The sequence below is a fragment of the Sturnira hondurensis genome, unplaced genomic scaffold (assembly GCF_014824575.4).
Source record: "Sturnira hondurensis isolate 20B ecotype Veracruz unplaced genomic scaffold, ASM1482457v3 Scaffold0003693, whole genome shotgun sequence".
In the NCBI taxonomy this organism is placed as follows: domain Eukaryota; kingdom Metazoa; phylum Chordata; class Mammalia; order Chiroptera; family Phyllostomidae; genus Sturnira; species Sturnira hondurensis.
Genome location: NW_028076324.1, coordinates 10,851,520 through 10,877,947, shown reverse-complemented (window position 1 = coordinate 10,877,947; position 26,428 = coordinate 10,851,520). Strand labels below are relative to the sequence as shown.

At 51.2% G+C, this 26,428-nt stretch overlaps 1 protein-coding gene across 1 annotated transcript in view; it reads right to left on the bottom strand.

The window, feature by feature from the left end:
• Positions 1–3,231: 3,231 nt before the first annotated feature.
• Positions 3,232–26,428, bottom strand: part of ACSBG2 (acyl-CoA synthetase bubblegum family member 2) — a 44,958-nt gene continuing 21,761 nt past the window's right edge. The window contains exons 3-14 of the mRNA XM_037042770.1: positions 24,561–24,796; positions 21,139–21,227; positions 20,354–20,474; positions 18,046–18,132; positions 16,722–16,871; positions 11,878–12,054; positions 9,650–9,837; positions 9,290–9,523; positions 6,217–6,434; positions 4,405–4,544; positions 4,015–4,261; positions 3,232–3,305 (exon numbers count right to left, since the gene is read on the bottom strand). Coding sequence (XP_036898665.1) covers positions 3,232–3,305; positions 4,015–4,261; positions 4,405–4,544; positions 6,217–6,434; positions 9,290–9,523; positions 9,650–9,837; positions 11,878–12,054; positions 16,722–16,871; positions 18,046–18,132; positions 20,354–20,474; positions 21,139–21,227; positions 24,561–24,796 — 1,961 coding nt within the window. The remainder of the gene's footprint in view (positions 3,306–4,014; positions 4,262–4,404; positions 4,545–6,216; positions 6,435–9,289; positions 9,524–9,649; positions 9,838–11,877; positions 12,055–16,721; positions 16,872–18,045; positions 18,133–20,353; positions 20,475–21,138; positions 21,228–24,560; positions 24,797–26,428) is intronic.

Sequence of the window (26,428 nt, the reverse complement as noted above, 5' to 3'; positions counted from 1 at the left end):
CCAGGCAACTGGAATTGCTCGCCACTCTGTGCGTGTCCACAAATGGCCACAAAAGCGCCAGCAGCTTCGATTTCAGGGTTTCAAAGACGTGTTAGCGATTGGGCGAGCTTGCGAGTATGGAATTGGCCAATAAGAGCATTAACTGAATTTACATATTAAAAAATGAAAGCCTGCCAGACAGATGAGGAGGGCCCTCACATCTGACTTATGCCTTACCTACAGTTGCATTAAATTTTTTTTGCAGGGAGAATGGCTTAATATACTATCCCTTATTTTTAAGATTTGGTTTCTTATACTTTTTAAAAAGCTTTAGGATAGATACATTTTATTAATTTTAGAGAAGAAAAGGGAGAGACCAAGAAACATCATGTAGTTTCTCACCTCAACAGGGGATGGAACCTGCAACCTAAGTAGGTGCCCTGACTGGGAATCGATCCCACGACCTTTCAGTGTACAGGACAATGCTCCAATCGACTGAGCCACACCAGCCAGGGCTGGTTTACTGTATTTCTGATCCACTTATGATTTTATATTTTAAAAAGAAAAGGGCTCTGGGCTGCATCTGGGCATCTAGGACTTCGACACCAGGAGTGTTTTCTCTCTTCTGTCCTGTTGGGCCTTTCTTCTCTGGTCTGAGAGCTGTCCCCTTCCTTGCCCCCCCACTAATATTTTTTCAGGGACTAAAGCCATGGATATGCCGCATCAGCTTTGATCTGCCTGTTCCTATGAGGGGGAACCCCAAACACCTGGAATTTATTTATAAAAAACTATATTCTTACATGTTTAAACTTCAGTCACCTTCCAGGGGCTCTCCATCTGATGCCATACACCTGTCAAGACTTTTTCCTGCTGCTCAAAACCGTTTTTGAACTCATCTATTTTGATGCATTTTAGTGCTTCTGCCATTTTTTGTTTCACCTCTTCCACATTGGCAAAATGTTTCCCTTTGAGGACTTTTTTCATCCGGGGAAACAACAAAAAAAAGTTACTCTGAGTGAATAGGGAGTGTGGGGCATTTTTAGCCATTTTTAGTTAAAAACTGCTGAACACTCACCACAGCATGGGCAGGTGTGCTCAAACCACCCATCATGAAGTAGGCAAACGTGTTGAAAGAGCCTTCAAAAAAGACATTGCTTGATGCCGAACACAGCCTCTCACACCACCACCAGCTGGTGCACTGATACAGATGGGCTCCTAGAGCACTCACCTAGCAGGGAAGCCTGTACTGCAAGGGGCCTGCCCTCCAGGAGATAATTCCGGTGTTTGGGGGGTGAATCGTAGACTGCTGGGTGAGAAAGGAATAACCTTCTGTCTTCAAGCTGTCATTATTTTGGACCTTGTGACAGCACAACTCATCCCCAAAGATGAATTTATCCAGAATAATAGCTGTTAATGAAGCTAACTGATCTCTACCTAAATGGAAACAAATCATGGCTATTAACCAAGACCCACTGGGTGTTTTGATGACCGTTGTGAACACGTGTCAGGAATCAGGCGCTGTGCTCCGTCGTCTCCCAGCCCCCACCCCGCGAGGTGGGGGTCTGATGGTGCAGATCAAAATACCCCCGAGACTCAGCAACTCTGGCTTATAGCTAGCCAGAATTCGAACCCAGAACTGATTTCAGAGTCTGAGCTTCTCAACAAAGGGCAAAATGGTTGTGTCTGGACACGGGATGCTGGTGTGCTTTATTACCAGAACTGATTGGAAGAGTCCCCAGCTGCTTCCCAGAAAGCGAATCCGTTTAGGGGTCCAGATCTTCAAATTCGTGAATGCTTTTCTCTCTGATGTCTTGGTCAGTCCTCTGTGGAGAAAAAAAATCCAGCTGGAACCCACAAGGTCAGATCTTTCTTCTAAAACATGCAGTTCTTCATAGACCTCCCCATAAGCTTCCCCTAGAAGGAGACCAAGCCTTGAAGGCTCATCAGAATTTAAATAGCTAGGAAGATCCTGTCACTTTGAAGGCATGGCAGGTCCCCATGGGGGTCCCTCTTCAAGGAGAGACCGACACATACAGAATCTGGCTTCTTGAAAACAGGAGAGAGTCCTACCCAGAGCAGCACATCGGGGGTCGGATGGCGTCTCTCTGTGGGAGGCTGGAGAGAGGAGAAACACTAGTTACCACACGGGGGCGCTCGGAAAATGCATTCATCCTGCGAGGCCCCACAGTTACCGTGAGCTGAACACATTTGTGAGGGGATGGACCCACGTATAAATCAAAAACTGTGAATCCCTCTGCAATGAGCTTTGGGGCATCACTGTCCAAGAAGAGTATTATGGGAACCGCCTACATACCTGAAAGTGTTTGAATAGCCACAAAAAAAAGGAACTGGTGAAATCGATTTAAGTGATATATTTTATGAAACATATTCAAAAGAATACCATTGCGACATGTAACGAATGTTATAAGATACTAATGGGATGTGTTACATTCTCTGTCTGGTGCCGGGCCTCCGAACCCAGCGCCTGTCTCGCTGCTCACTCTGTGCATGTGCACCCCGCCAGGCAGAACAGGCGCAGAGGCGCACCCCGACCCGTGCCACCCCCATCCGTGCCAATGGGCTCTAGTCCATCTGTGGTGCCTTGTCAGAGCAGCCGTAATGGGAAAATACAGGTGTGGGGGCTGGAGCACCAGCAGAGAGTGCGTTGACCATGGAAGGGCTACAGGTAGCCCCTAAGACAGCCCACCGTGCGTTCTACTCTGCCTGCGCCGAGCGTCTGGAGACCCATGGCATCATGGGGTTTCCTCTGGACAAGACTTGAGGGAAAGGACGGGGTAAGGAGTGGACAGGAGCAGTTCACACCTCCATCCCTTATCATCTGTGATGGGCCAACACCACTGACCCCTTGGGTTCCTGACAAGCAGTACTCCCCCCACCAAAGTTCCCGGCAAAGGCTTTCTCCAGATAAGCCGCCGTGAGATGCTCGGGTGTTCCACGGAAAACTCTCACCCAGGATGGGAGGTTGCTCTGCTCCATCTTTGAGACAAGTGGGAAAGGTGAGGGGCTTCACCAGCCCTGCCATGACCTTGGCAGAGAGAACTTGAGTTGAGGCCTGACACTCCCGAGAACCCACGGCCACCAAAGACGTGCATGCACACGTGGCCTCTGCCGTGCTGCTCACAGAGCCTGCCTGCACACAGGACGGAGACTGCCTGTTGCACTGGTTAGAGGCGCAGCCCAGGGAAGCCGGTCTCACCCTCAGGACGGCCAGCAGCCGCTCTGCCGATGAAGTCAGTGGTAGAAGTTTTCTACTTGCTTTTTGTATTTCTCGATGATGAAATGTCTCCTCAGCTTTTGTGTTGGACCTGTCAAGGAAGGAGAAACCACTTTGGTTATGGAGATAAAATAAAAGTCCATACGCCCTGTGTGGGACCAAGCAAGAGGGTCGCAGGGCCAGGGCTAGCTGGCGACCCCTTCCCAGGTGCACTGCCTTTGCCATCACTGGAGTGGAGTCAGTGGCGAGGAGCGGTCAGGAGACAGCTCACTTGGTGCCATAGCGAGAACTGGGCTTTTATTCCCAGAGTGCGGGATGTGGCTGCCCTGGGGAGAAGGGACTCTGTGGGGGGGGGCGCCTGGTGGCAGGCATCTGGACACCAGTCAGTCAGANTAAAAGTCCATACGCCCCGTGCGGGACCAAGCAAGAGGGTCGCAGGGCCAGGGCTAGCTGGCGACCCCTTCCCAGGTGCACTGCCTTTGCCATCACTGGAGTGGAGTCAGTGGCGAGGAGCGGTCAGGAGACAGCTCACTTGGTGCCATAGCGAGAACTGGGCTTTTATTCCCAGAGTGCGGGATGTGGCTGCCCTGGGGAGAAGGGACTCTGTGGGGGGGGGCGCCTGGTGGCAGGCATCTGGACACCAGTCAGTCAGAAGTGGCAGCATCTCTTTCTGTCCCCTGCTGGTCCCACAGACCCTTTGACCCCTGGAATAGGGCACGTCTCAGAGCCCATATGGCCTTGGACACTAGCCGGGAACCAGCCTTCAAGTGCCTGGGCCACCAGCTCTCCAGGCCACTCACCCAGCTCTCCGCCTTGCACAGAGAAGTCTTTCTCCAAGAGGGTCCACTTCTGAATCTTCTGCGCGTTGGAAGCGGCTCTCTGGTTCACGGCCTCTATGCCTTTCTGGATGGCCTCATAGACCAGGGGATCTTGCAGCTTCACAATCTCACTCACCGTGGACGCTTGGCTGCCCAGGTGCTGGCAGAAGTCGATGGCCTCCCAGGTCAGTTTGTCCAGCGGCTCTCCACTTGTCTTGTCCATCTCGCACTGCCCCAGGACACCTCTGTCACCATACCCAACCCCTACACACACTCCCCAGCCGGCCCTCAGGTCTGAGAAGGTGGTCTGGAACCCATGGGGGCATGCCCTCTGGACCCTGGGGCAGACACCCTGCAAGGCGCCCACGTTACCTTCAGTGTCAGCAGCATGCTCAGAAACTTGGCCTTGTCCCCCACGAGCAGGGCATTACTGATGATGGGAATCTTTTCTTTAACCATGTTCTCGATGGGAGCAGGGGGCACATTCTCACCGCCAGCCGTGATGAGGATTTCTGGAACACACGGTGCCGTGTAGGTTCAACCACGACAGTTTGAAACCCCCGCCCGCTTGAGGATCTGAGGGGACAGGCAGTGGCACGACAGCCACTCACCTAGAAAACCCAGACACAGAGGAGGAGGTCTGCCCTTGGCCAGCCCCTTCTCCAGGCTGCAGGCCCCCCTCCCCTATTTTCTCCAAATTCCCACGAAGCATCCAAATCCTGTGCATCCCACTGGGACAGCGACTTACTGGTTCACTGACTATTTCTCAGTCCCCCAGACCCTGGCCCAGGCCCTCTGATACGTCTGTTTGGAAGATGGTGAGATGCTTCTGGCCAACCCCGTCTCTCTGTCTACTGATTTTTCCATCACTTGGCAACTCCAAAATAACCTAAATCCAGTCTTACCCAGAGGTTTTGTGTCACATCCCTAATTTTGGCATGTCTAAAAATACTGCGTTGCTTTCTCCCCCAAGCCTCTAAAATTCCCCAGCAACTCCTCCTCCTGCCCAGACACATCCTACGCTTGTGCTTTCATTCTGGGATGCTGGCCGCTTCCCATCCCACCCACCAGAGCTCTCTCCTCCTCGTTTCAGGCTCTCGCAGTCACCTTTACTGATGTCATTATAGCATTAGTGATAATATCATCACGTAAGGGACATCTGTGGTGTTGTCTGCCCAGTGACTCCTCCTTGGGGTAAATGCCCCCTAAAGTCCCCTTAGGGAACTACTCTCCATCTCTACGCAGTTTGGGCAGGGGAACTTCAGGTGAGTGTGTGACCAGGTCTGACCCATCACTGTGTCCCGTCCTGTGTGGTAATTCATTCTGAGATGGTACCCAGTGAGAGTCAGCACTAAACCGTTGCTGCAACTACTGGAAATAACAGACGCTTACTTATCCTTTGGGGGTTAGGGTAAGCCTAGACTGTTGGCAGCTGTTCTTGAAAGAGATGGGGAAAAGCCTCTTCAAGAATGGCCCCAGCACAGAAGATAGCTCAGTAAGAGAAGGATAAAGAGATTCCTTGTGCCATTGTTTTAGCCCCTGGATCCAGCCATGCCTGAAGCAAGCAAGAACTTTTGGATTTTTCAGTTTTTGAAACCAGTTTCCCTTCTTTGAAATCAGCCTCCTGCCTGCTGTTGTGTGGCCATAGGCCAAAACTGGCTTTTATGTTTCTAAATGGTTGGAAGGGAATCCAAAGGAGGATAATATTTATGACACGTGAAAATTATATGACATTCATACTGGCACATGGCCACACCCATTTGTCTAGGCATTGTCTGCAGCTGCTTCTGCTGAGTTGTAGCAGAGACCATATGTCCTGCAAATCCGAAAATATTTACAGTCAGACCCTTTACAGGAGAAGCTGGCCAATCCCTGTTCGACATCATTTCATTCAATCCTCATTTAATCATTATAACTGTAGATTATTATCATTATTCTGAAACTATAGGGCAGGAAACAGGTTTCAGGGTGGGGGTGGGCATCTTGCCCAGGCCCATCCTGCCGAGGGCCAAGTGCAGCGCACAGGGACAGAGCCGGGGCATGCAGAACAGGGCGACCCTGTACGTACCTGTGATGCCCTGTGGGAGGTGGGAGCTGCGGGCCTGTGTTGCGCCGCTGGGCCAGGCCCCTAAGTGTTTGGGGAGGCCCTACTCGCGGAGACCCCTGCAGAGCCGCTCCCCATACCTTTGATGCGGCCAGTGATGTAGAGGAAACCCTGGTTGTCTATGCGACCCAGGTCCCCAGTGTGCAGCCAGCCTTCCTCGTCGATGGCCTCCATGGTCTCGTCCTGCCTTTCCAGGTAGCCCATGAAGACGTGCCGGCCCCAGATGCAGATCTCCCCAATGCCGTCGCTGGTCTGCTGAAACAGCATGTTCTTACACCCACTTATGATTTTGCCGCAGCTGCCAATGAATGGGAGGGGGGAGCCGAGTCTCAGAGAGACTCACAAGGTCCCCCACAAAGGTCTGCCTTGGTCCGTAGCCCAGGTTCCTAACACTCTGCCCAGCAGGCCCAGCTGGGTCTGCTTCTTTCACCCTCTCCAGGACCTGAGGGGCATAAGGTGATGTTTGCCCAGTGAGGGGAGAGGGAGTGTTCAATCCAGGGAGTCAAATTCCCACACACTTGATGAACTGGGATGCAGAGCAGAGTTGTAGGTTTTAACCTCCACATAAATGGGAGGGGGACAAAGGGCCCCCGGCCTATGAATGGCAGCAAAACAGCCTCATCTTTTAGAAAACAGGTGTACAGGCCTGCACACGACGACCACGCAACACTCAACCAGAATCTCTTCAGAGGTTCAAGTTGCTTCCATTAGCTAGAACGGCACCACCTGAAATCTGGATTCTTATAAACTTCTCTTCCTGCAGGTACCACTTGAGAGGGCGGGGTTACCGCCAGAGTGCAGCCAAGAAAGCACTCCGGCTCCACTGAGACCCCTCTCACGGGTAGAAGGGCCGATGGTTTGGGGGCGAATTGTAGGGATTTCCTTAGTTAGCAAAAGAGAAAGGCACACCCAAGCATCTCAGAATTTAGCGAGAGCCTCCTCATGACTTCCCTGCTGGAGGTCTTTCGAAGAATGTGGGAAAACCCAGAAGCCATAAAAAAAATTTGATAAATTTAACCATGTAAAGATTTTTAAAATTCTGCACAGCAAAAACCACCTTAACTAAAACAAAATACCACTGATAAACCTAAGGGTGAAATATTTGCCACTCGTATGAAAAAGCCAAGGGCTGATTTTCCCAGGGTGTAGAGTGCCAGTAAACCATAGTAAAGGGACTACTAATCTAGTTTTGAGAAGGGGAGATGATTCAGACGGATGGTTCAGAGGAAAGGAAATACGAAGGGCTTTTAAAAGTCTGAAAGGGTCCTTTTCAACTTCATTTATAACAAAAGGAGTGTCAGTGAAAGTTGTGAAGGGATCTCATTTTCCTCCAATGGTTTAGCGAAAATAGAGCGTATATACACTTTGGCATTGTTTATGGTGACAAATAATGGAGGAATAAAAAGCCCTGAATACCCACCAAGAAAAGGGGCCAGTCACGTAAATTATGGTACACCTGCCCAGGGGACTGCTACGCAGTTGTTAAGAATGAGGCGGCTATTGGCACTGATAGGCAACATTCTCCGTAAGAAACCCTTCCCGGAGGGAACGGTTTGGTCCCCGAGTCTCGATGGTGGGAGTCAAGACCAAGGGGACATTTGTGTTACGAATCCAGGCAGTGAGGCATGTCATGCCATCTGAGTTTTTTTGGTTCCTGAACTTATAGCAGAAAGGATGGGTTTCGTGTCCATTTTCGCATGGGAAACGCTTCTGCTTGGGCTCAGAGGAGATAGGCCCACGCACCCGCATGCTGGGTTCATTTAAAAGAACACGATGTGGTTACTTTGCCTTTGGGAGGGCATTACGGGTTGAATTGTGTCTCCCCATTCATGGTTCGTGTCCTCACTCCCAGGAGCTCAGAATGTGAGCTTGTTTGGAAATGGGGTCTTTGTAGACGTTACTGGTTGAATTAAGATGCGGTCACCCTGAAGGAGCACGGCCCCACACTCAGTCTGACTGGTGTCTTTACTACAAAAGGGGAGATTTGGACACAGACAGGTACGTGCAGGCACCGTGTGAAAATGAAGGCAGAGACAAAGGCAGGGATGACGCTTCTACAAGCCAAGGATGCCCCCGGCTGCCAGTGACCCCCAGAGGCTGGGAGAAGGCTCGGAACAGATTCTCCCCCACAGGTTTCAGGAAGGCCCAGCCCTGCTGACACCGTGAGCCTGGACTTCTAGTCTCCAGACTGTGAGGAAATCGATTTCTGTTGTTGGAGTGTGGGGAACTTCGTTACTGCAGCCCCCACAAACTCATCCAGGGTGAATGAGAGGAGGGAGGGAAGGCGTGTTTCACACTATCATGTCATGCCTTCTGCCTTTGTGCGTGTATTCCCCACTGGAAAAAAAAATAGTTAAACAGAGGCTGGAGTTTGTACCTTTTCTCCGGGGTTGGGACTGTGTCATTCCTCTTCAGGGGAGGACCACCCTATAGTTTTGGAAAAACTCTAGTGGACATTTGGGTTCTGCAGAAAACAGTCCTCAGATAGGATTATGGAGTGGAGAGGGGGAGATGTTGAGGTGCAAATCTCCCCTGCAAGGCAAAGTAAAATGCAAGAGTTGATTTTGCCAGATTAGGAAGATGGAACTTAGTTTTTGCTAAGTGCAAAGCAGTTGGCACCTGGCCAAGCATGAGACACAACGGGGAAGGAAGAGAGACGACCAGAAGGTTCTGTGAAGAAGCATGGCTCTCAGGCAGGGAGTGCACTGTGCCTTCGGTGTTCTCACTCTTTCAGTGTTACTGGGTGCAGTCCTGCAGCCCGGCGGGGCGGGGGTGGGGGGGAAGCTGAGCTTGGGAGAAAGCCAGAGGGGCGCAGCAGATGTGTTTGAGATGGCATGTCCTGGAGATGAGGGTCCTGAGGTCCCTGCACAAGAGCCCAGGGTGGTCAGTCTGGAGGCAGAACTCAGCAGTGGCAGTCAAGGGGAGACCATGGAGCATTCTGAGCACCCTTCATCATGTCAGAGGACCCTCTGACAAACGGGCTTCCCATGGCCATGAAGACTTGGGGCTCGGGAGCTGGAGAACAGGGCTCGTTCTGGAGACAAGTCAGAATTCATCTTAGCACAGACCCTGCCCGCCCTCCCAGCTCCCTTCCCGGACTGGGTTGGAGGACTGTGTGGTTGGAGGACTGGGGTCTTCCCCGGAGGCCGTTACCTTAGAAGCCTGTAGTTATCCCCATTGGACACGGTGTGAGGCCCTGTGCTTTCGCTCATACCGTACATCTCGCCTATAGGTATGTCCAGGCTTAGAAAGAACTCAGAGGTCTCGGGGCTGAGGGGCGCAGCCCCGCTGATGAAGGAGTGGCAGTGGTCAAAGCCAAGGGTGTTCCTGACTTTGTTGAACACGAGTGCCTTCGCCATGCGGTAGCTCATGGGTGTGTCCTGTGTCCTGTGAGCAACGCCAAGGAGAGCCCTTTAGCCAGGGGTCCAAAATGGGCTGACGGGTTCCAACTGGAGAAGGCTGAGCCCCTCACCCACCACCCTCCCCACCCAACCCACCGGGCGCTCCACCTACCCCAAACCCAACATCTTTTTTGTATTGATCTTTAAGCCAACAGTTCTTGCCCATGAAAACACCTTCTTCTTCAAGTTTGAGGATTTGGCACTATTTTCCTTTATCTTCTCCTGTATCTTCTCCCAGATTCGGGGCACCCCCATGAAGGCAGTAGGCTTTACCTCCTGCAGAGTGTTGACCAAGGTGCCCTGCATGGGACAGAGCTCAGTTAGCCACACCTGAAACCTCCATGGACCCCAGATGTCCATCTCTGCCCAGCTACTCAACTCAGCCCAGGAAAACCTTCTCTTGGCTGATTGGACCAGGCTGAGCAAGCCAAGCCAACCCATTGGCTGGTCAGTAACTAATCAGAATTTCTCCCCCCAGGGTGGAGCGTGGCAGGCTGGTAAAACATCTGTTGCCCAAGCATGCAGTGGAATATTATGCAACTGTTTCAGAGGGTGCAAAAGTCCCCCCAAACAGATCTAAAGGTTCGTTGCAATCCTTATCAAAATCCAGGCAGGGGTGTTCATACAAACTGACGAGCTGATCTTAAAATTGATACGGAAATGTGGAGGACCTAGAATAGCCAAAGCAATTTTGGAAAAGAACAAAATCAAAAGACTTACTATCTGATTTTCAAATTTATTATGAAATAGGGTCACGAACCATCCTGGTTTGCCCAGAACTAAAGCAGCTCCTAGAATGTGGAATTTAAAATCACGAAACCAGTCAAGTCCTAGGCAAACAGGACAAAGCAGCCATCCTACTGTGAGGCCAGAAAAGCCAAGTCAGTGTGGTTTCAGTGTGAGATCAGACGTACAGACCAGTGGGATGGGACAGAAACCCAGAGACGGACCTTCACCTTTCTGATCAGTCAACAATCATGGTGCGCGGGCAGCTGAAAGGTGTGAAGGATGTTCACATCTCCCCCCAAAAAGTAAAAATGAGAATAAGAACTTAGCCTGGAGCCTTACTTCTCACCAAACAGAAAAATAAACTCAAAACAATCACTGATCTCAATGTAAGACATGAAACCAAAAAGCTTCTGGAAGAAAACCTCTGCGCCTTGGGCATGGGCAGCGACTTCTTACACACAACACCAAAAGTACGAAAAAGAGAAAGAAATGAGACCCCGGAGTCCAAGCAAAAAGACAAGCCACAGACCTGGGAGAAAGTATTTGCCAATCATATATTTAAGAAAGAATTTATGTTCAGAACTCGCCAATAAGATGTAGAACCACATTTTTAAATGGGCAAAGATCTGAACACACATTTTTTTCAGAGAAGATATATGAACAGCCAATAAGCACATGAAAGTTTGTTGACCACCATGAGTCACCGGGGAAACGGCAATTCGAGTGAGGGGACGCCACTTCACACCCGCCAGGTGGGCAGTAATGATGACGGTGGCTGTCAGTGAGGAGGAGGAGGACACAGCGGGACACTCACACTTCTGGCAGGAGTACGAAGTGGTGCGGTCACTTTGGAAAAGGCTGGCGGTTCCTTACACTGGGACACACACATTTCGCACCCTTCAGGTTGATTGTCTGAAAGTTTTTTGACAATATTACGAGGTTGACAGGGAGGTGGGAGAGTGGGAACTTCCCAGGTCCTGGGGGTGAGTGTGTACATACACATGTTGCATGCAGCCCAAAGCCAGAAGTATTGATTGAAAAGTACTGAGTGACGAAAGTGGACACTGCACCTCAGACACTGAGCTTGGGGCGGGTGAGAGGGGCCAGGAAGAAATTTAAGCAGAGAACGAAATGACAAGGAGTCATCAGCCATTCGAAGAGCAGGAGAGTGAACCTTCCAGAAGGAAGTCCGAGGCACCCAGACAGCCTGTTTGGTAGAGTGTGGAAGGCGGAATCACGACACTCTCCAAGATATTCACGGCCTCACCCGGAACCTGGGAATGTTCCCTTTCACAGAAAAAGGGACTTCACAGAGAAGAGTAAGTTAGGGGTCTTGGGATGTGTTTGGTTGGAGAGCTTTTGGGAGCTGGGAATCCTGACTTAAAAAAAAAACCCTGCACACACATTCTGCTTTCAATAACATTGCCATCTTAGTCTTGGGTTGGTCAGTGTGCCGTCGACACGGGCGTCCTGACCTGGGTAAAGATAAGAAATACGAGAATGTGGCTGCTCCTGATGCTGCTAAGTGAAGTATGAGACGAGGACGAGAAGGAAGCCCTGGGACTGGGGCTCCGTGCAGCCACCCACAGGCCCAGGCTGCCCCAGCCTCACCTTCAGAGCGTCTGGTCGAGCAAAGTAGGTGAAAGCCCCGATCTTCATGGGCACCCAGACATCCATCATCTGAGCGGCAATGTGGCTGAGGGGAAGGTAGCTCACCACCACCTCCTGCTTTTCCGAGGCGCAAGACAGGCTGCAGTCCCTCGCCACCATGTCGGCCAACCACGTGATCTGGAACACAAGTGGGACTCACAGTCCGGGGTGCCTTGTCCCGGCCGGAGGGTCGTGTAAATGCATTTCCCCATCAACAGATGCTCACAAAGCACCGACCGGGTGGTGGGCACTGCCCTGTCCTTTACAAACGTCCAGTTCTTGAATGCTCATCACAACACGCAGCGTCAGCAGCCAGGTCGTCCCCACTTTACAGAGAGAACACGGAAGCACAGAGAGGAAACGAACTTGCCTGGGGCTGGAAGGGGCTGTGACATTCAGCGACAGCTGTGGGTCCAACAGCAGGTCCTCCTGTCAGACCAGCTACCCAGAGAGTTAGAGACCCGAAGGACTAGTAAGTGCCCCTGAATTGAACCCTGACTCTGCTGTTCGCTCAGCTGAGTGACACTGGGGCTATTTGCTTACAACCTCTTGCAGCCTCTATTTCCTCATCTGTAAAATGGGCCCAGAGGTGTCTCCCGCCCAGAATAAAATTCTGGGACCAATGTTGTCCAATGAACAAAGAGGCCACCCAGAACCCCATCCCATAAACACCCAATGATGAGCATATTAATGTTTTTCTCCGATGCACGCCTCAATGGAAAGTTTTAGTGTACTTATAATTTGGCAATCTGTATTTCTCACTGCTGTCATAAATCTCTGGTAAGCAGTTATTTCATTAACCCAGAAGGACGGGCCCCTGCGTTGTTCCTCCAACACATCAGACAGGGTCTGGCCTCGGGGCCTTTGCACTGGCCATCCACTCTGCCTGGACTGCTGTCTGTCCCGCTTTCCCCACGACTGACTCCTTCTCACACGTCAAGTTTCCGCTTAAATGTCATCAATTCAGAGGGGGTCTCACACCCCCCAAACCGAAGTTTCCATTGCCTACTTCTCTGCAGACCACTCACCATTACCTGAATGGTTTTATTTTATTTAAAATGTTTTCTTTATTCCCATCCATACACCCCTCTCTTCTTTGGCAGCCATCAGCTTGTTCTCTCTATGGGTCTGTTTCTGTTTTGTTCGCATAGTTTGTTCTTCGAGTCCATGTAAGTGAAGTCATTGGTCTCTCCGTCTGACTTATTTCACTCCGCATAATGCACTCTAGGTCCATCTGTGTTGTCACAAATGGCAAGACTTCATTATTTTTCATGGCAGGGTAATATTCCATCACATAGGTAAATAAATATATGCCCCATCTTCTTTATCCACTCCTCTATTGATGGACACTTAGGTTGCTTCTGTATCCTGGCTCTTGTAAATAATGCTGCAGCGAACGTAGGGGTGCATTCATCTTTAGAATTAGTGTTTTGGATTCTTTGGGTAAATACCCAGAAGTAGAATTGCTGGGTCATATAACAGTTCTATTTTTAATTTTTTTGAGGAGCCTGCACACTGTTTTCCGTGGTGGCTGAACCAGTGACGCATGACCCCCAACAGTGCGCGAGGGTTGGTTCTCCTCACCCCCTTGGCGGCACTTGCTCTTTGTTGGGGTATTGACGGCCATTCTCACGCGGGGGGGGAGTGTCACCTCCTGGATTGGATTTGCGTCTCCCTGATGATCAGCGACACTGAGCATCTTTCCGTGTGTTGGCCATCTGGCTGTCATCTTTGGAGAACCAGTGGCTTCATTCCCTCTCTGTCTTCCTGGGGCCACAGTGGGGCCTGTTGGTTGGGAGGTATATCCCCAGCACACAGTCCCTGCTCAGCGCATTGCAGTTGAATGAACGAGTGAAAGAGAATAGAAAGGCTTGAGTCCAGTAAGGCTTCGAAGCTCTTGGCCTGTAGGAGGCCCCCAAGGCTAGTCCCACTTCCCTCTCTGGGCCGTAGGATGGAGGGTCTCACTTCTGTCCCACCAGTACCGTCACTCACAGCCTGTGCCCCTCGGCACCCACACCCACTTACTGAGGGAAGAGGCTTGGCGTGCGTAGGCCTTGAGGGACAGTGGTGTGGACACTCCTGGGTTCAGAGCCTGGCTCAGACCTTCTCTGTTCTGTCATTTGTCACCTTGAGCAAGTCATTTCCCCCCTCTGAGCCTCAGTGTCCCCATCTGTGAAAGGCATCAATGACACAACTTACCTCGTGGGGGGTTGTGAGAGATGAACATGCGTTTATCTCAGCAGGACACACAGTCAGCACCCTGTACACTAGAGAGACTTTGAGTCGTTGGTGTGTTGGGAACACTGGGCTAGCTTTAACTTCTCACTATCAAGAGGATGATGATGAGTTTAAAAATGATAATACCTAATGCTGACATGGCGCACAGTGTGCCAGGCGTGGCTCTAAGAATGTCGCTCGTGTGTGGTACGTTAGAGATGGCCGCAAATTCTCTGCCGCCCTTCCATGCAAAGCTGGAGTCTGTTTTCCTTTCCTTTCACAGGGCTGGTTCTGTGACTTGCTGACCAACAGAAGGAGCAGAATGACACTGAGCCTTCGTGGACTGGTTTCTGCCATGGCAAAAGGCAGTGTTTGCCCTGGGGAAGCCAGCTGCCGTGGTAGGGAGTTCAAAAACCTTGAGCCACTGTGCTGTGAGGATGTTCAGGCCACAGGAGACATGTGAGTGAAGCCCTTGAACTTCTCTGCCCAGCCCGACATTGGCTGAATGCAGCTGAACGACCCCAGCTGACACCATGAGGGGCAGGAGGAACACCCGGCTGGGCCCTGCCTGAATTCCAGACCCAGGCAAGTCACACCTCGGGTGTTTTAAGTCGCTTAGTTCTAGAATAACTTGTTACGCAGCAGTAGCTAGCAGCACAGTGTATGAAATAACTTAACCTGCATGGCAGCTCTCAGAGTGGAAACCATTCTCATCTCTGTTTCACAGGTGGGGAAACGGAGTTCCAGACGAGCTAAAGAACTTGTCCGGGCCGCACTGCTAGGAAGCCTCGCTCCAGGGTCTGTGCTTGTCACTCCAAGGCTTGGAAAATGTCGCCCCAGATATGAAGCCACTAGGAGTGTAAACGCTGGCCGGGGCCAGGTGGGAGTTTAAGCCGATGCCTTTTATTCATTCATTCATGCATTCATTCATTCCACAAAAGTGGACTGAGTCCTCCTATATGTCAGGCATTGGAGACACAGCAGTGAGCAAGACAGACCACCCCTGCCCTCAAGAAGCTGATGTTCATGATAAACAAATGACTATATCATATGACAGTATAAAGAAAACAGTGGACAGAGGAGATGAGGGATCAATGGAATGGTTTATTGTTTGCTATTTTAAGCATGGAAACCAGGGAGAACTTTACGGGGGAGGTAATGTTTGAACGGGGATGGGTGGGAGGCCAGGGAGCAAGTGTGTAGCTCTCTGATATGCGGAGGGAATGGCCAGGGCAAAGGCCAGTGTGTGCTGGTGACAATAAAGCTAGGTTGGGGGGAAAGGCTCTTTTCAGGTTGCAAAGCTTCGTTTAAAGACCCGCAATCTTTCTGACTCACAGGGGGAATGACCGTGGGTAGGTGGGTGCGTGTGCTGCCAGATATTTTTCTGCTTTCAAACTCAGCGCGTGTGCATGCCTCTCGCTGCCCTTTTCAGTTTGTAACAAAACTTGTATTGTGCTCTGTGTACTGTTCTGTAACTACTTCTTACGTGTTTACATGGCAGCTTTGGGCACCTCACGTTAGCCACATCAATCCATGGTGCAGTTAAAAATGTGACTGGGGAGCCCGCTTGCCTGGGGACAAATCCCAGCTCCGCCTCGTTGCTTGCTGTGTGACCTGGGCCAAGTAATTTAACCTCTCTGGGCTTCAGTTTCTCCTGTAAAATGGTATCCGCCTGATAGAATCAGTAGAATTGCTGTGAGGCTCTACTAAGCGTAGAACTCGGAACAGTGCCTGCCTGGTCAGTGGCCTTGCTACATGAGTGACATGTTACTGTCTCATTCTTTTTTTAAACAGCTTATGGAGGTGTGATGGACATACAGCAGACTGCACATATTTGAAGTCTGCAAGCTGACACAAGCTGACACATGTCTGCACCTGTGAAACCGTCACCATCACCAAAATATGAACACTTTCCTCACCCCCTACAAATTTCCACGAATCCCTCTGTGGTGTTTCCCTGGGGCCCTCCCCAGGCAACCCCAATCTGCTTTCAGTCCCTGTGGACAAGTCTGCCTTTTCTAGGGTTTTCTATACATGGAATCTTTTAGCGTGTGTGTCCTCTCGTTTCAGAGCAGTCATCTAAAGGACCATCAGCCAGCTAGAGGTCCGTAAGCATCCCCCTGAAACCCACAGGAAGAGGAGTCAAAACCTCGACTTGTACTTATCTCCGAAACACAGGACGTATTCGCTGCTCTTTCCTGTACTTACTAAACACAGTTCTTAGCTCTTTGCAGATATTAACTAATATCTTCAGAACAACCCACCAGGCAGGGACTATTACATATCACATCCGTTTCTCAGACAAAGGACTGAGGTTCGAGATGTTGCGTGTCTTGCCTGAGATCACAGAGTCAGGTGTGGGCCCCCATCTGCTCCGAGGTCCTCAATTTCAATCCCTGCCCTCCGCTGCCCCTCATGAGTGTCCACGTGACTCTCTGTACGCCGCTTGTTAAAGGCTGTGTGCTAGAGCCCTAAGTGCCACACTGCCCCTGCAGGTCAAGAGCAAAACATCCTCAAGGCCAGTGTCCCTGAATGAAGGGTTTATGGATGTTACCAAGCTGGTAACTGTTGGCAGAGACAGCACTTACATTGTCATGGCTGAGCATCACTCCTTTGGGGTGGCCCGTGGTCCCGGAAGTGTAGATGAGCACAGCACACTGATTGGCTTTCTGGCTTGCTATGATCTGGTCCAGCTGGGAATCAGTGATGCTATTGCCGAGTTCCATGAATTCATCCCACTGTGGAAAGAAAAGACAGGCAGAAGGCGGGGGACTCAGGGAGTGTGAGAAGTAGCCTTGAAACCTAGGCGTTCCCTCTTCCCAGTCAGAGCTCGTCCCATCAGCCTCTCCTAAAGCTTGGTTTTCAACAGGAAGAAAGGTTCATTAGGGTCGCCATCCTGGGTCCTTTTACCAAAGCTGTCGTTTCAGCTGCAGGGTGCTCAGCAGTGCACAGGCGTGTGCGGCTGGCCCCTGCACCCTGCGCGGGCCCCAGAAGCTGCCTGAGCCTCAGACTCCTTATTTGTAAGACGAGAGCGGCATCAGAACCCAACTTCTCGGGTTGTTCTAAGCAGTAAATGAATATGTGTAAAATGCTTAGACAGTGGAATTTCATGTTGTTTGATCTCTGCTTTCCCAGATTCCACTCTGTACCCCAAATTTCTCAGTGACCAGATTGATGGGATCAACTCCACCCCAACTGCAGGGGTCAACCCTGATTGGGTTAAGGCAGAGAGTGCCATCTGCATGGGCCCTCTGATTGGATTGGATTGGGGTCTGTGACCTCAGATGGTCCAATTACAGAGCAAGTCAGGTCTTTTGCTATAAGTGCTGTCTGGACAAGAATGAGTACAAATGTAGCCCTGGGGGCTGCTGGACCATCTCAGGACTATGAGGGAAAGCAGGGCCACTGTAGTGGAGTCAAGAAATGAAGAGGGACCCTGGCCAGGTTGCTTAGTTGGTTAGAGCATCATCCTGATATACCAAGGTTGCAGGTTCAATCCCTGGTCAGGGAACATACAAGAATTGGCTAATGAATGCATAAATTAATGGAACAACAAGTCAATGTCTCTCTCTCTCTCTTTATCTATCTCTCTCTCTCTCCTTATCTCTCTAAAATCAATAACAAAAATTTAAGAAATATATACATTTAAAAAAAGAAACCAAGAGGGCCATTTTAAAATGGAGCTTGGTCATATTTGAGCCCCTAGTTCCAGCCATGCCTGAAATCCACACCAACTTATAGTTACATGAGTCAACAAATTATCTCTCTGTTTAAGCTGTACCCTTCATGCCAAAAAAGCCTCTCAAAGGCCCCTCGTTCCCCTTGGGGAGCCTGTCCCTCTCCTAGCTCACTACCCACTTCCTTTGAGAGTCCCTGCCCTCCCCTTGGCCCTGTGCCCCCTCCCACACTTACGGAGTACAGGTTGTTTTTATTGCCCTTGTTCATTGGCAGTTTGTACTGGATAATTGCTTTTAAGGTCTCCATCCTGCTCTGTGGAATCTGAAAGAAAGTTCAGTGTGGGCCTCAGGGCAGCCCAGCCCTGGGACAAACAGATGCTGGTGGGTGTCCTGAGCTCTCTCCTACTACAACCCCCACCTCTTTTTATTCCCCTTTTCTTTTCTGTGTAACATTGCTCCTTGTCTTGACTAATTTTAGGATTGATGGGTTCTTTGTGGTGGTATCAGCAACCCCAACAATTAACCATAGCTGAAGACAACAGCCTCACATAGACACGTGCCTCAAGCTGAAATCTGCTGCAGAGCTGCTGGGTGGGCAGCTTGCGTTGTGTGGCCAAGTCCAGTGAACACTCCTGTTGGAGTCGGGCCCTGAAAGTCCTCTGTGCAGGTGGCTGGGGCTGGGCAGCCTCAGAACTCTCTGCCTATACCTGGAACTGTAAGACTTAGGGGGCCGGGCCAGTGGGGTGCTTGTACCCTTTTCGTGCACACAAGGAGTGTGCATTGCCAGCCAATCCAACAAGACAGTCCCTTCCAGCAGTCACTGTGCTCATCACAGTTACAGCCACATAGCTCACGGGACAGACGTGCTCCTAACAGCTGGACAAGAGTTTCCCAGAGGGAGAGAACAGACATCCAAACACGGGGAGCAGGCAGGAGCCCGGGTTGTGTGAGGAAGAGATGAGCTCAGAAAAGCTGGGCTGGGGTGGCAGGGAGAGGAACAGGGGAGGAGGCAGGAGAGGATGGTGAGGGCCTTGTGGCCACCTTGGTGGCCATGGCCAGGAGTTCAGGGAGGCCTGGAGTGCTGGAGGATTGCGAGCCGTGAGTATCGCGTAGAATGAGATGGCCCAGCAGAGCTGAACATGCAGTTTGGGAGGGCATGTCAGGGGCCTGGCCTCAACTCTTCCACACAGAGCAACCAGACCCACAAATCCCCCATGAGCAGCACCTTTGGTCCAACAATGAGATGGAAATAACCCCAGCATTGCTCCATACGTGTGAAATCACATACCAGAAGCGGGACAGGAAGGCATAGCGGTGACGCGGGTGCACAGTTGGGAAGGAGGGGGCACATGCTTTTTCTAACAGTGGAGAACCCCAAATTGCAAGCCAGTGTTCATGGTGAGAGTGAGAAGCACCCCGCTTATCGCCCGCGCTGCGGTGTGCTCTGCTTCGAGCAGGCAGGTCACAACGTGTGCACCAGGGACCATAGAAGCATCATGTAAGGAAGCAGTTTCAGAACAGCTCAAGGCTGGAGGTAGAAACCTGTCCTTCCCGAACCAGGTCCGACAGAGGCCCGGTGGCACAGCGTGTTCTTCGTCGCCAAGTCCAGCCAGGATTTCACCAAGCCTGGCAAATGTGCCCTAATTTCAAAGACGTTAAAATGTGGGAAAACGTGGCCAGCGATGATCCGGGAGGACGCTGTTGATGGTGAGATGCACCTTGACTCCAGAGATGTTAAAAAATGGAGCAATGTTTAACTCCGGAGTGATGGAATATTACAAAGCAGCCCCGGTGGCCCTGGTGCTGAGCAGTGAATCTGGCCACTGAGGCTCAACCTCCCCAAACTCCTCTCCCCTCAGCATCTTCCTGCCAAAAGCCAGTTCAGGAAACTGCAGCCCATTCAAACACACAGAATTGGAAATATCTCTACAACATTCATACAAAGATACTACAAAGAAAAAAAGAGAAAAGGAGAGAGAAGCCAAAATTTACCAAGTCACCACAAAGCAAAGAAAAATTGCCACCTCACATTCTAGCATACGATTTCGAACCTAATGAAGTAAAGGAGGCTGGGAAGGGAGAACGCAAAGCAAACCTACAAGGGCAGAGAGGGCCAGACGCCAGGCAGACGCAAAACAGGAGGTGGTAGAACTAGGGGAAGAAATAGACCAGGAAGACAAAAGCACTGCAGAAATGCAGACAGTTATAAGAAAACTACAAGGCTCACAAAAATCGTGTTTCTGAAAGAATAATAGCAGTGGACTGTATATAAAACTATGCGTAGATGCATTTTTTAAATGGAGGTTGAGTAGCAAACTAAGTTAACATGAATTGGAAATTAAACTCCCCCAGTGCACCGGGCTCCCCAAAAGCGCCGCTTTGCCAGTCACACTAAAGCAGCGGCTGACTCTTCCTGGACCTGTGCGTGCAGCAAGCCCTGCCACCCCACCCGATTAGCAGCTTCTGCCTGGGAATGCAGACACCTGGTCAGAGCCTTGAGGTCCCCCGGGGTGACAGGCAGGCAGTGCTGGGGTGGGGCTTACCGAGAGAATTTTCTGTAGCTGCGTGTCATTCTCCACCAGCAGGACGTTCACTTTGGCGTGAGCAATGACATACTGACAAGCCTCCGCAGAGGTGGTGGCATAAATGCCGACACAGAGGCCCCTGGAAAAAGAAAACACCCGTGCCGGTCATGTGCACCAGGAGGAGGGGAGAATGTGTTGGGGGCGGGTTGGGGGAGGGTCTACAGGCAGCTTTGAGTTTGCAGCCTGGGCACAGGCTTCCCCCATCCACAACCTAACAATGACAAACACAGCACAAGTGGTCGTGAAGATGAAAGCAGTGACTCCTGGGTGTCCTTGGCACATCCAATGACAGAGGCCACAGCACCCCGCTTTATAGAGGAGGAGACTGAGAGCCAGGGCGCTGAAGCCGCCGTGCAGAGTGCTTAGGCAAAGAGCGAACGCCAGAGGCGGCCTCTGGACCCCCTTGGGCGCCTGCTCGCCTTTCCTCAGCCTTTCATTCCTGCTTTTGGCCGCTCTGTCGGGGTTTTCACTGGGATTTCCCTCACGCTGATGAAAGCAAGCACCTTTTCAAGGCCTTTTGTGAGTAGTCTCTTGTCTATTCACAACCTGAGTCCTAGAAGTCCCTTCCATACTTGAGATACCAGCCTTCTGTCGGGCTCAGGGGTTTGTGTGTCTCAGCTGCCCGCCTGCGGCTGCATCTGAGCCCCCCTTGCATCTCAGCAGGAACTGGCCCGGGGCTACCAGGCCCCGGGTGGGCAGCTCGCCAGCCCCCCCATGTGATGGAGCTCAGCGCAGGCTCTTACCCTGCTAGGATGGCACCAACATAAGCAACGAACCACTCCACGGAGTTGAACCCCAGGATGCCGACTCCGTGGAACCGCTCCAAGCCCAGCTGGGGAAGCAAAAACAAACAGATGAACGGGAAACAGAAACATGGAGTTGCTTTGCTGCTGGCCGAGGGCGCTCCCTGGAGTGGGAGAGCAGCCTCGGAACCCCGGCGGTGGCGGAGAAGCCCAAGTTCCGGCTAAAATCTGGGTACTCGTTACTCCTGGGAGGCTGGCTTGCCTCCATCTACATAATATGCCATTGATTTATTTCTGTACGTTTGATTTTTACTGTGGTAAGTTACAGCATGAATGTACCTTCTTAGCCAGTGTTAAGTGTGCCGCTCAGCAGCATTAAGTAGACTCCTGTTGTGCAGCCACATCCCCACCACCCGTCTCCAGAACTCTCTCACCTTCCCAAACAGACACTCTGTCCCCAAGAAACACTGACTCCTCCTTCCTCTCCCCCAGCCTGGCTCCCACCCTCTACTTCCTGTCTCCATGAATCGGACTCCTCTGGGGGCCTCCTGGGAGTGGAATCTCACGGTGGTTGAGTTCACCCATGTTGTGGGCCAGAAATTCCTTCCTTCTGAAGCTGAGTGACACCCAGTGTGCGACAGACCGCACTGTGTTTATCCATCATCTGTTGGCAGACACTTGGGTTGCTTCCAGTTTTTGGCTGTTGTGAATAAAGCGGCTGTGAATGTGGGTGTGCACACCTCTATTTGAGTCTTTCCTTGAGTTCTTTTGGGCCTGTACCCAGAGGTGGGATTGCTGGGCCACTGGCATTCGAGGTTCGGGTTTTTTTGAAGAGCCACCACACTTTTCCACAGCGGCTGCTCCGATCGGCCTTCCCACCGGCAATGCCTAAAGGTTACAATTTCTCCACATCCTCACCAACACTTGTTATTTTCTGTTCTTTTGTAAAATGATAGACATTCTAATGAGCGTGGATTTATTTACATTTTTAATAACAAAAGCACTCCAAGAGTGATATCCTGCAGGGGTGATAAATGGCACTTTTAAAGATGCAGCCTTAGTTTAGGTGTGGTTGAGGATGAACCAGAAAACCTGGACTTGAAGGTGACCCCCTTAGAGTCACCCTTTTGCTTTGGGGCAGGTCCAAACCTGTTGGCTCTTTGAGTTGAAAGGGGCGAGGCTGGCTGTGACCCCTGTTCTAAGGGAAAACACAAGCATGTGGGTCGCATCTGCGGCAGCTCAGCACACAGTGCCAAGTGTTTCTGCTTAGCGAGAAAAAGGCGATGCTCACTGTGGAAGTGCATCTCTACGCATGTGGAGGAACTGACGTGTTTCTGATCGGATCCCCAAGGTCCGGACAGCAGAAGGTCCCTGAGCTCCACAGCTAAGGGCACGTAGCTGACAAGGGTCACCTTTCAGGAGAGGTGACCTAACCACGGCACGATGGCATTGGGCAGGGCAGCCAAGAAAACACCTAGCCCAAGCAGAGGGGTCTCAATCGAGGCATCTCACAAAGTCTCTCCACGAAGATGCTTGGGCCCCGGGGAAGGGGAGAGAGGGACTGGGGTCGAGGGCAAAACGCGGCCTATATTCCTGTCTATGAAAACCACCAGCAGAGACCTTTCTGCCGTGGGAGACACCTACTGTATTCACTGTCTATCGCTGCATAACTCATCACCACGAATCTGGCAGCTGAAAGAGCACACATTCGTTATCTCAGTTTCCACGGGTCAGGAGGCTGGGGGCAGTCTAACTGGGTCCCCAGCTTAGGGTCACCCAAAGCTGCAGGGAGGACCTCGGCAGGGACGGTGGCCTCCTCTGAAGCACGGAACCCTCTCCTGCACTCCCACCGTGTTTGCAGAATCTGTTCCTCACGGTTGAATGACTGAGGTCCGGTGTTCGTTTAGCTGTCAGCTGAAGATGGGTCTCAGCCCTCGAAGGTGCTTGCCACCCACTGCCCCATGGCCTTGTCCACAAACCTCAGTTTGTCTTCTCGTGGCCAGCCAGAGAAGCTTGCCTTTACTGCTTCACCTGATTAAGTCTGGCCCACCCTGACCATGTGTCCTTTTGATGAACTCACAGTCAACTGATTAGAGACCTTCATGACATCTCCTAAATCTCTTCACCTTTGCCACCACAGGAAAAAAAATCCTTCACAGTCACAAGTCCTGCCCATGCTCAAGGAGAGGGGACTTTAAGCATGAATATACCAGGAGCTGGGAACCGCAGGGCCATCTCAGAATTCTGCCTCACAAGCCTATCAGACTGGCCAAGAGGAACATTTCTGATAATATGATGTTGGCACGGACACAGGCAAGCAGAGCCTCTCACCCACTTGAGTGGGCGCTCGCAGGCGCCTCTGGGTGAGAACTCATGGTGCCAGGGAGGTTTGTGGTGACACCATGTGTGGTACAAATGGCTGGAAAACAACTTAAATGCACACTGGCAGGGCCCAGTTAAGTCCAAACTGCTGTGTACGTAGTTCCAGTTGTCGAAAAGAGTGTGGATCACAAAAAATAAATCAAGATGGAAGGATCTCAGAGTGCGGGAGCAGCCTTCAAGATGGCCCTCAATGGCCCTCATCCCGGACAGCTGTGCTCTTGCACACTCTCCCCCCTCGCTGCCTCCAGGTGGGTCTGTGTGGCCAGCAGAATGTGGAAGTGGCAATTGTGTGTCATGGCGGAGGTTAAGTCATAGAAAGATATCCTGGCTCCCATCTTGTTCCCACTCTTTTCAGATCACTCCTTCTGAGGGGAGCTGCCTGCCATCGGGTATCTCCAAGGATACCCGATGGGGAAAGCTGGGGAGCAAGGAAGTGAGGCGTCCTGCCAATAACCAGCTTAGAAGTGAACCCTCCAGCCATGTATCCTTCAGATGAGGCAGGCCACGCTGACAGCTTGACTGCGACCTGCGACCCTGAACCAGAAGTGCAGTACCCAGCTGAGCCCCTCCTGGACTTGGGACCCACAGAAACTGAGATAATAAATGTTTGTCATTTTAAGTCACTAATTTAGGAGTGATTTGTTATGCAGCAGTAGCTAACTAATGCGTAGAGATACTATGCTAAAGGAAAAAAACAAGGTGCAGAATCATGGGTATAGTAGGCTATCATCTATGCAAAAATTTGCAAAAAGAGAAGTTATATAATAGATACACACAATATATTTCCCCAAAGGACATACAAAACACTGGCAGAAGTGGCCACCTTCACACAGAAGGAGTCAAGAATTGGAGGAAAATATTCACGTTACCTTTTGTAGCTTGTGGTGTCTTGTGCATTCTGTACCGTGTGTGTGTGTGTGTGTGTGTGTGTGTGTGTGTGAGTGTATTTCCTATTCTGAACTAATGATTGAATAAGTGATAAGGAAGGAAGGGAGGGAGGGAGAGAGAGAGAGGGAAGAAGGAAGGAAGGACTCATTCACCTTGATCAAGGCCCTGGCAGCCTTCCGACAGGCCTCATAGTACTGCTTGAAATTCAGCACTTCCCATTTTTGGCTGTTCTTTGATGCAAGGGCTGGATAAATCCCAAATCGGCTGACCGACTCCTGAAAAAATTCTGGGATGGTTATCGGGGTCTCGTGGCCTGGCCCATGTTTTGACAGCCTCAGAAGGACTTCTCCATCTGCATGAATGGTCCACAGTCCGGAATTAAAAGGCACTATGTGTGGAAAAACAAGGCACATACTTTAATTTAAAAATACTTTATTGCTAAAAGAAAATGCTCACCATCATCTAAACCTGTTGGAAAAACAGTGCTGATATGTCAAAGCAGGGTTGCCACAAACCTCCAATTTGTACAAGACGCAGTGTCTGCACTGTGCAGTGCACAGGCAGAGTGGACGTGCCTGCTCTCTGGACTGAGGGGCTGGGCCAGTGGATATTTCCCCACTCTCAGTTCTGGAGGCAGACAGCCCCGGGTCAAGGTGCCGGCCAGTTGGTTCCTCCTGAGGCCAGGAGGAGGAAGCTGTTCCCTCCTCTCCCTACCTGCCCTCTGGCGGCTGGCCGGAAATCTTTGGAGTGCCTAGGCTTGTAAGAGAAGCATTACAAGCCTTCCCCTCCGCCTTCATCTTCACAGGGCGTCCTCCTTGTGTCCGAATTTCCCCCTTTTATAAGGGCAGCAGTCTTATTGGATTAAGACCCATCCTGTCAGCAATGACCCGATTTACAAAGTAGGTCACATTCTGGAGTACTGGGTAACTGCCGGGACTGCAACCTGTAAATTTTGGGCTGCAGTAGCAAAATACCGTAACCTGGGTCCTTAGAAACAACAGACATTTATTTTTCACAGTTCTGGAGGTGGGGAACTGAAAGATCAAATTTCCGACAGATCTGGTGTCCCTGCCTCCTGGGTCATAGCGCTGTGTCCTCACCTGGCGGAAGTGCGGAGCGAGCTCCCTGGGGCCTGTCACCCCAGCGCCTGTCACCCCAGCACTCAGGAGGGTCCAACCTGGTGACCTAGTCACCTCCTAATACCATCACCTGGGGGACAGCGGACGGGTTTCAACATATTAATGGGGGACACAATTCAACCCCACAACAAACCGCATCAAAGGAAGGCTGGTTCGGAGAGGTTCCCCCCACCCGACAAGGAGAATGGGTGCTGGGACTCTCACCGTCTTGACAGCAAATCCCCAGTGGAGCCGGTGGAGCCGGGGGTGCCGGGAGGACATCACGCAGGAACCCGAAGCCCAGCTCCTCAGGCCTCCCTCGCCCCCACGGCTCCAGGCATCTGGGTGACACCTGGGAGAAAAGCTTTAAATTGGACAAAAGTGTGGAGGGGGGCCACCTGGTTATGGGTGGGGATATTTTAATGACTGTAGTGGGTTGAATAGTGTTTCCTCAAAGTTCGTGTACAGAATCCCAGAATGGGACCTTGTGTGGAGATAAAGTCTTTGCGGGTGAAACCCATCGAGGATCTCACGGGGACACCACCCTGGATTGAGGGAGGGCCCTTTGTCCAGTGACTGATGTCCCAGGAAGAAGAGAAGAGGACATCAAAATGCACCAAGTAGAAGGCCACGCAAAGAAGACAGAGGCAGACCCTGGAGTGACGAGGGTGTAACTGCGGGACGCTAAGGCCACCAGCAGCCACCGGGAGGGTGTGAGAGGCTTTATCACAGCCTCCAGGAGGAACCAACCTGGCCGACGCCTGGACAGTGGGCTTCTGGCCCCAGATCCAGGAGGCTGCACGTCTGTTGTTTCGGCCATCCCAGGGGGCTAACCCAGCAATCAAGTGAGATTTTGAAGATCGTTAGTTTTGAGAATGGCTGTGAAGCTCATTCTTCTCACC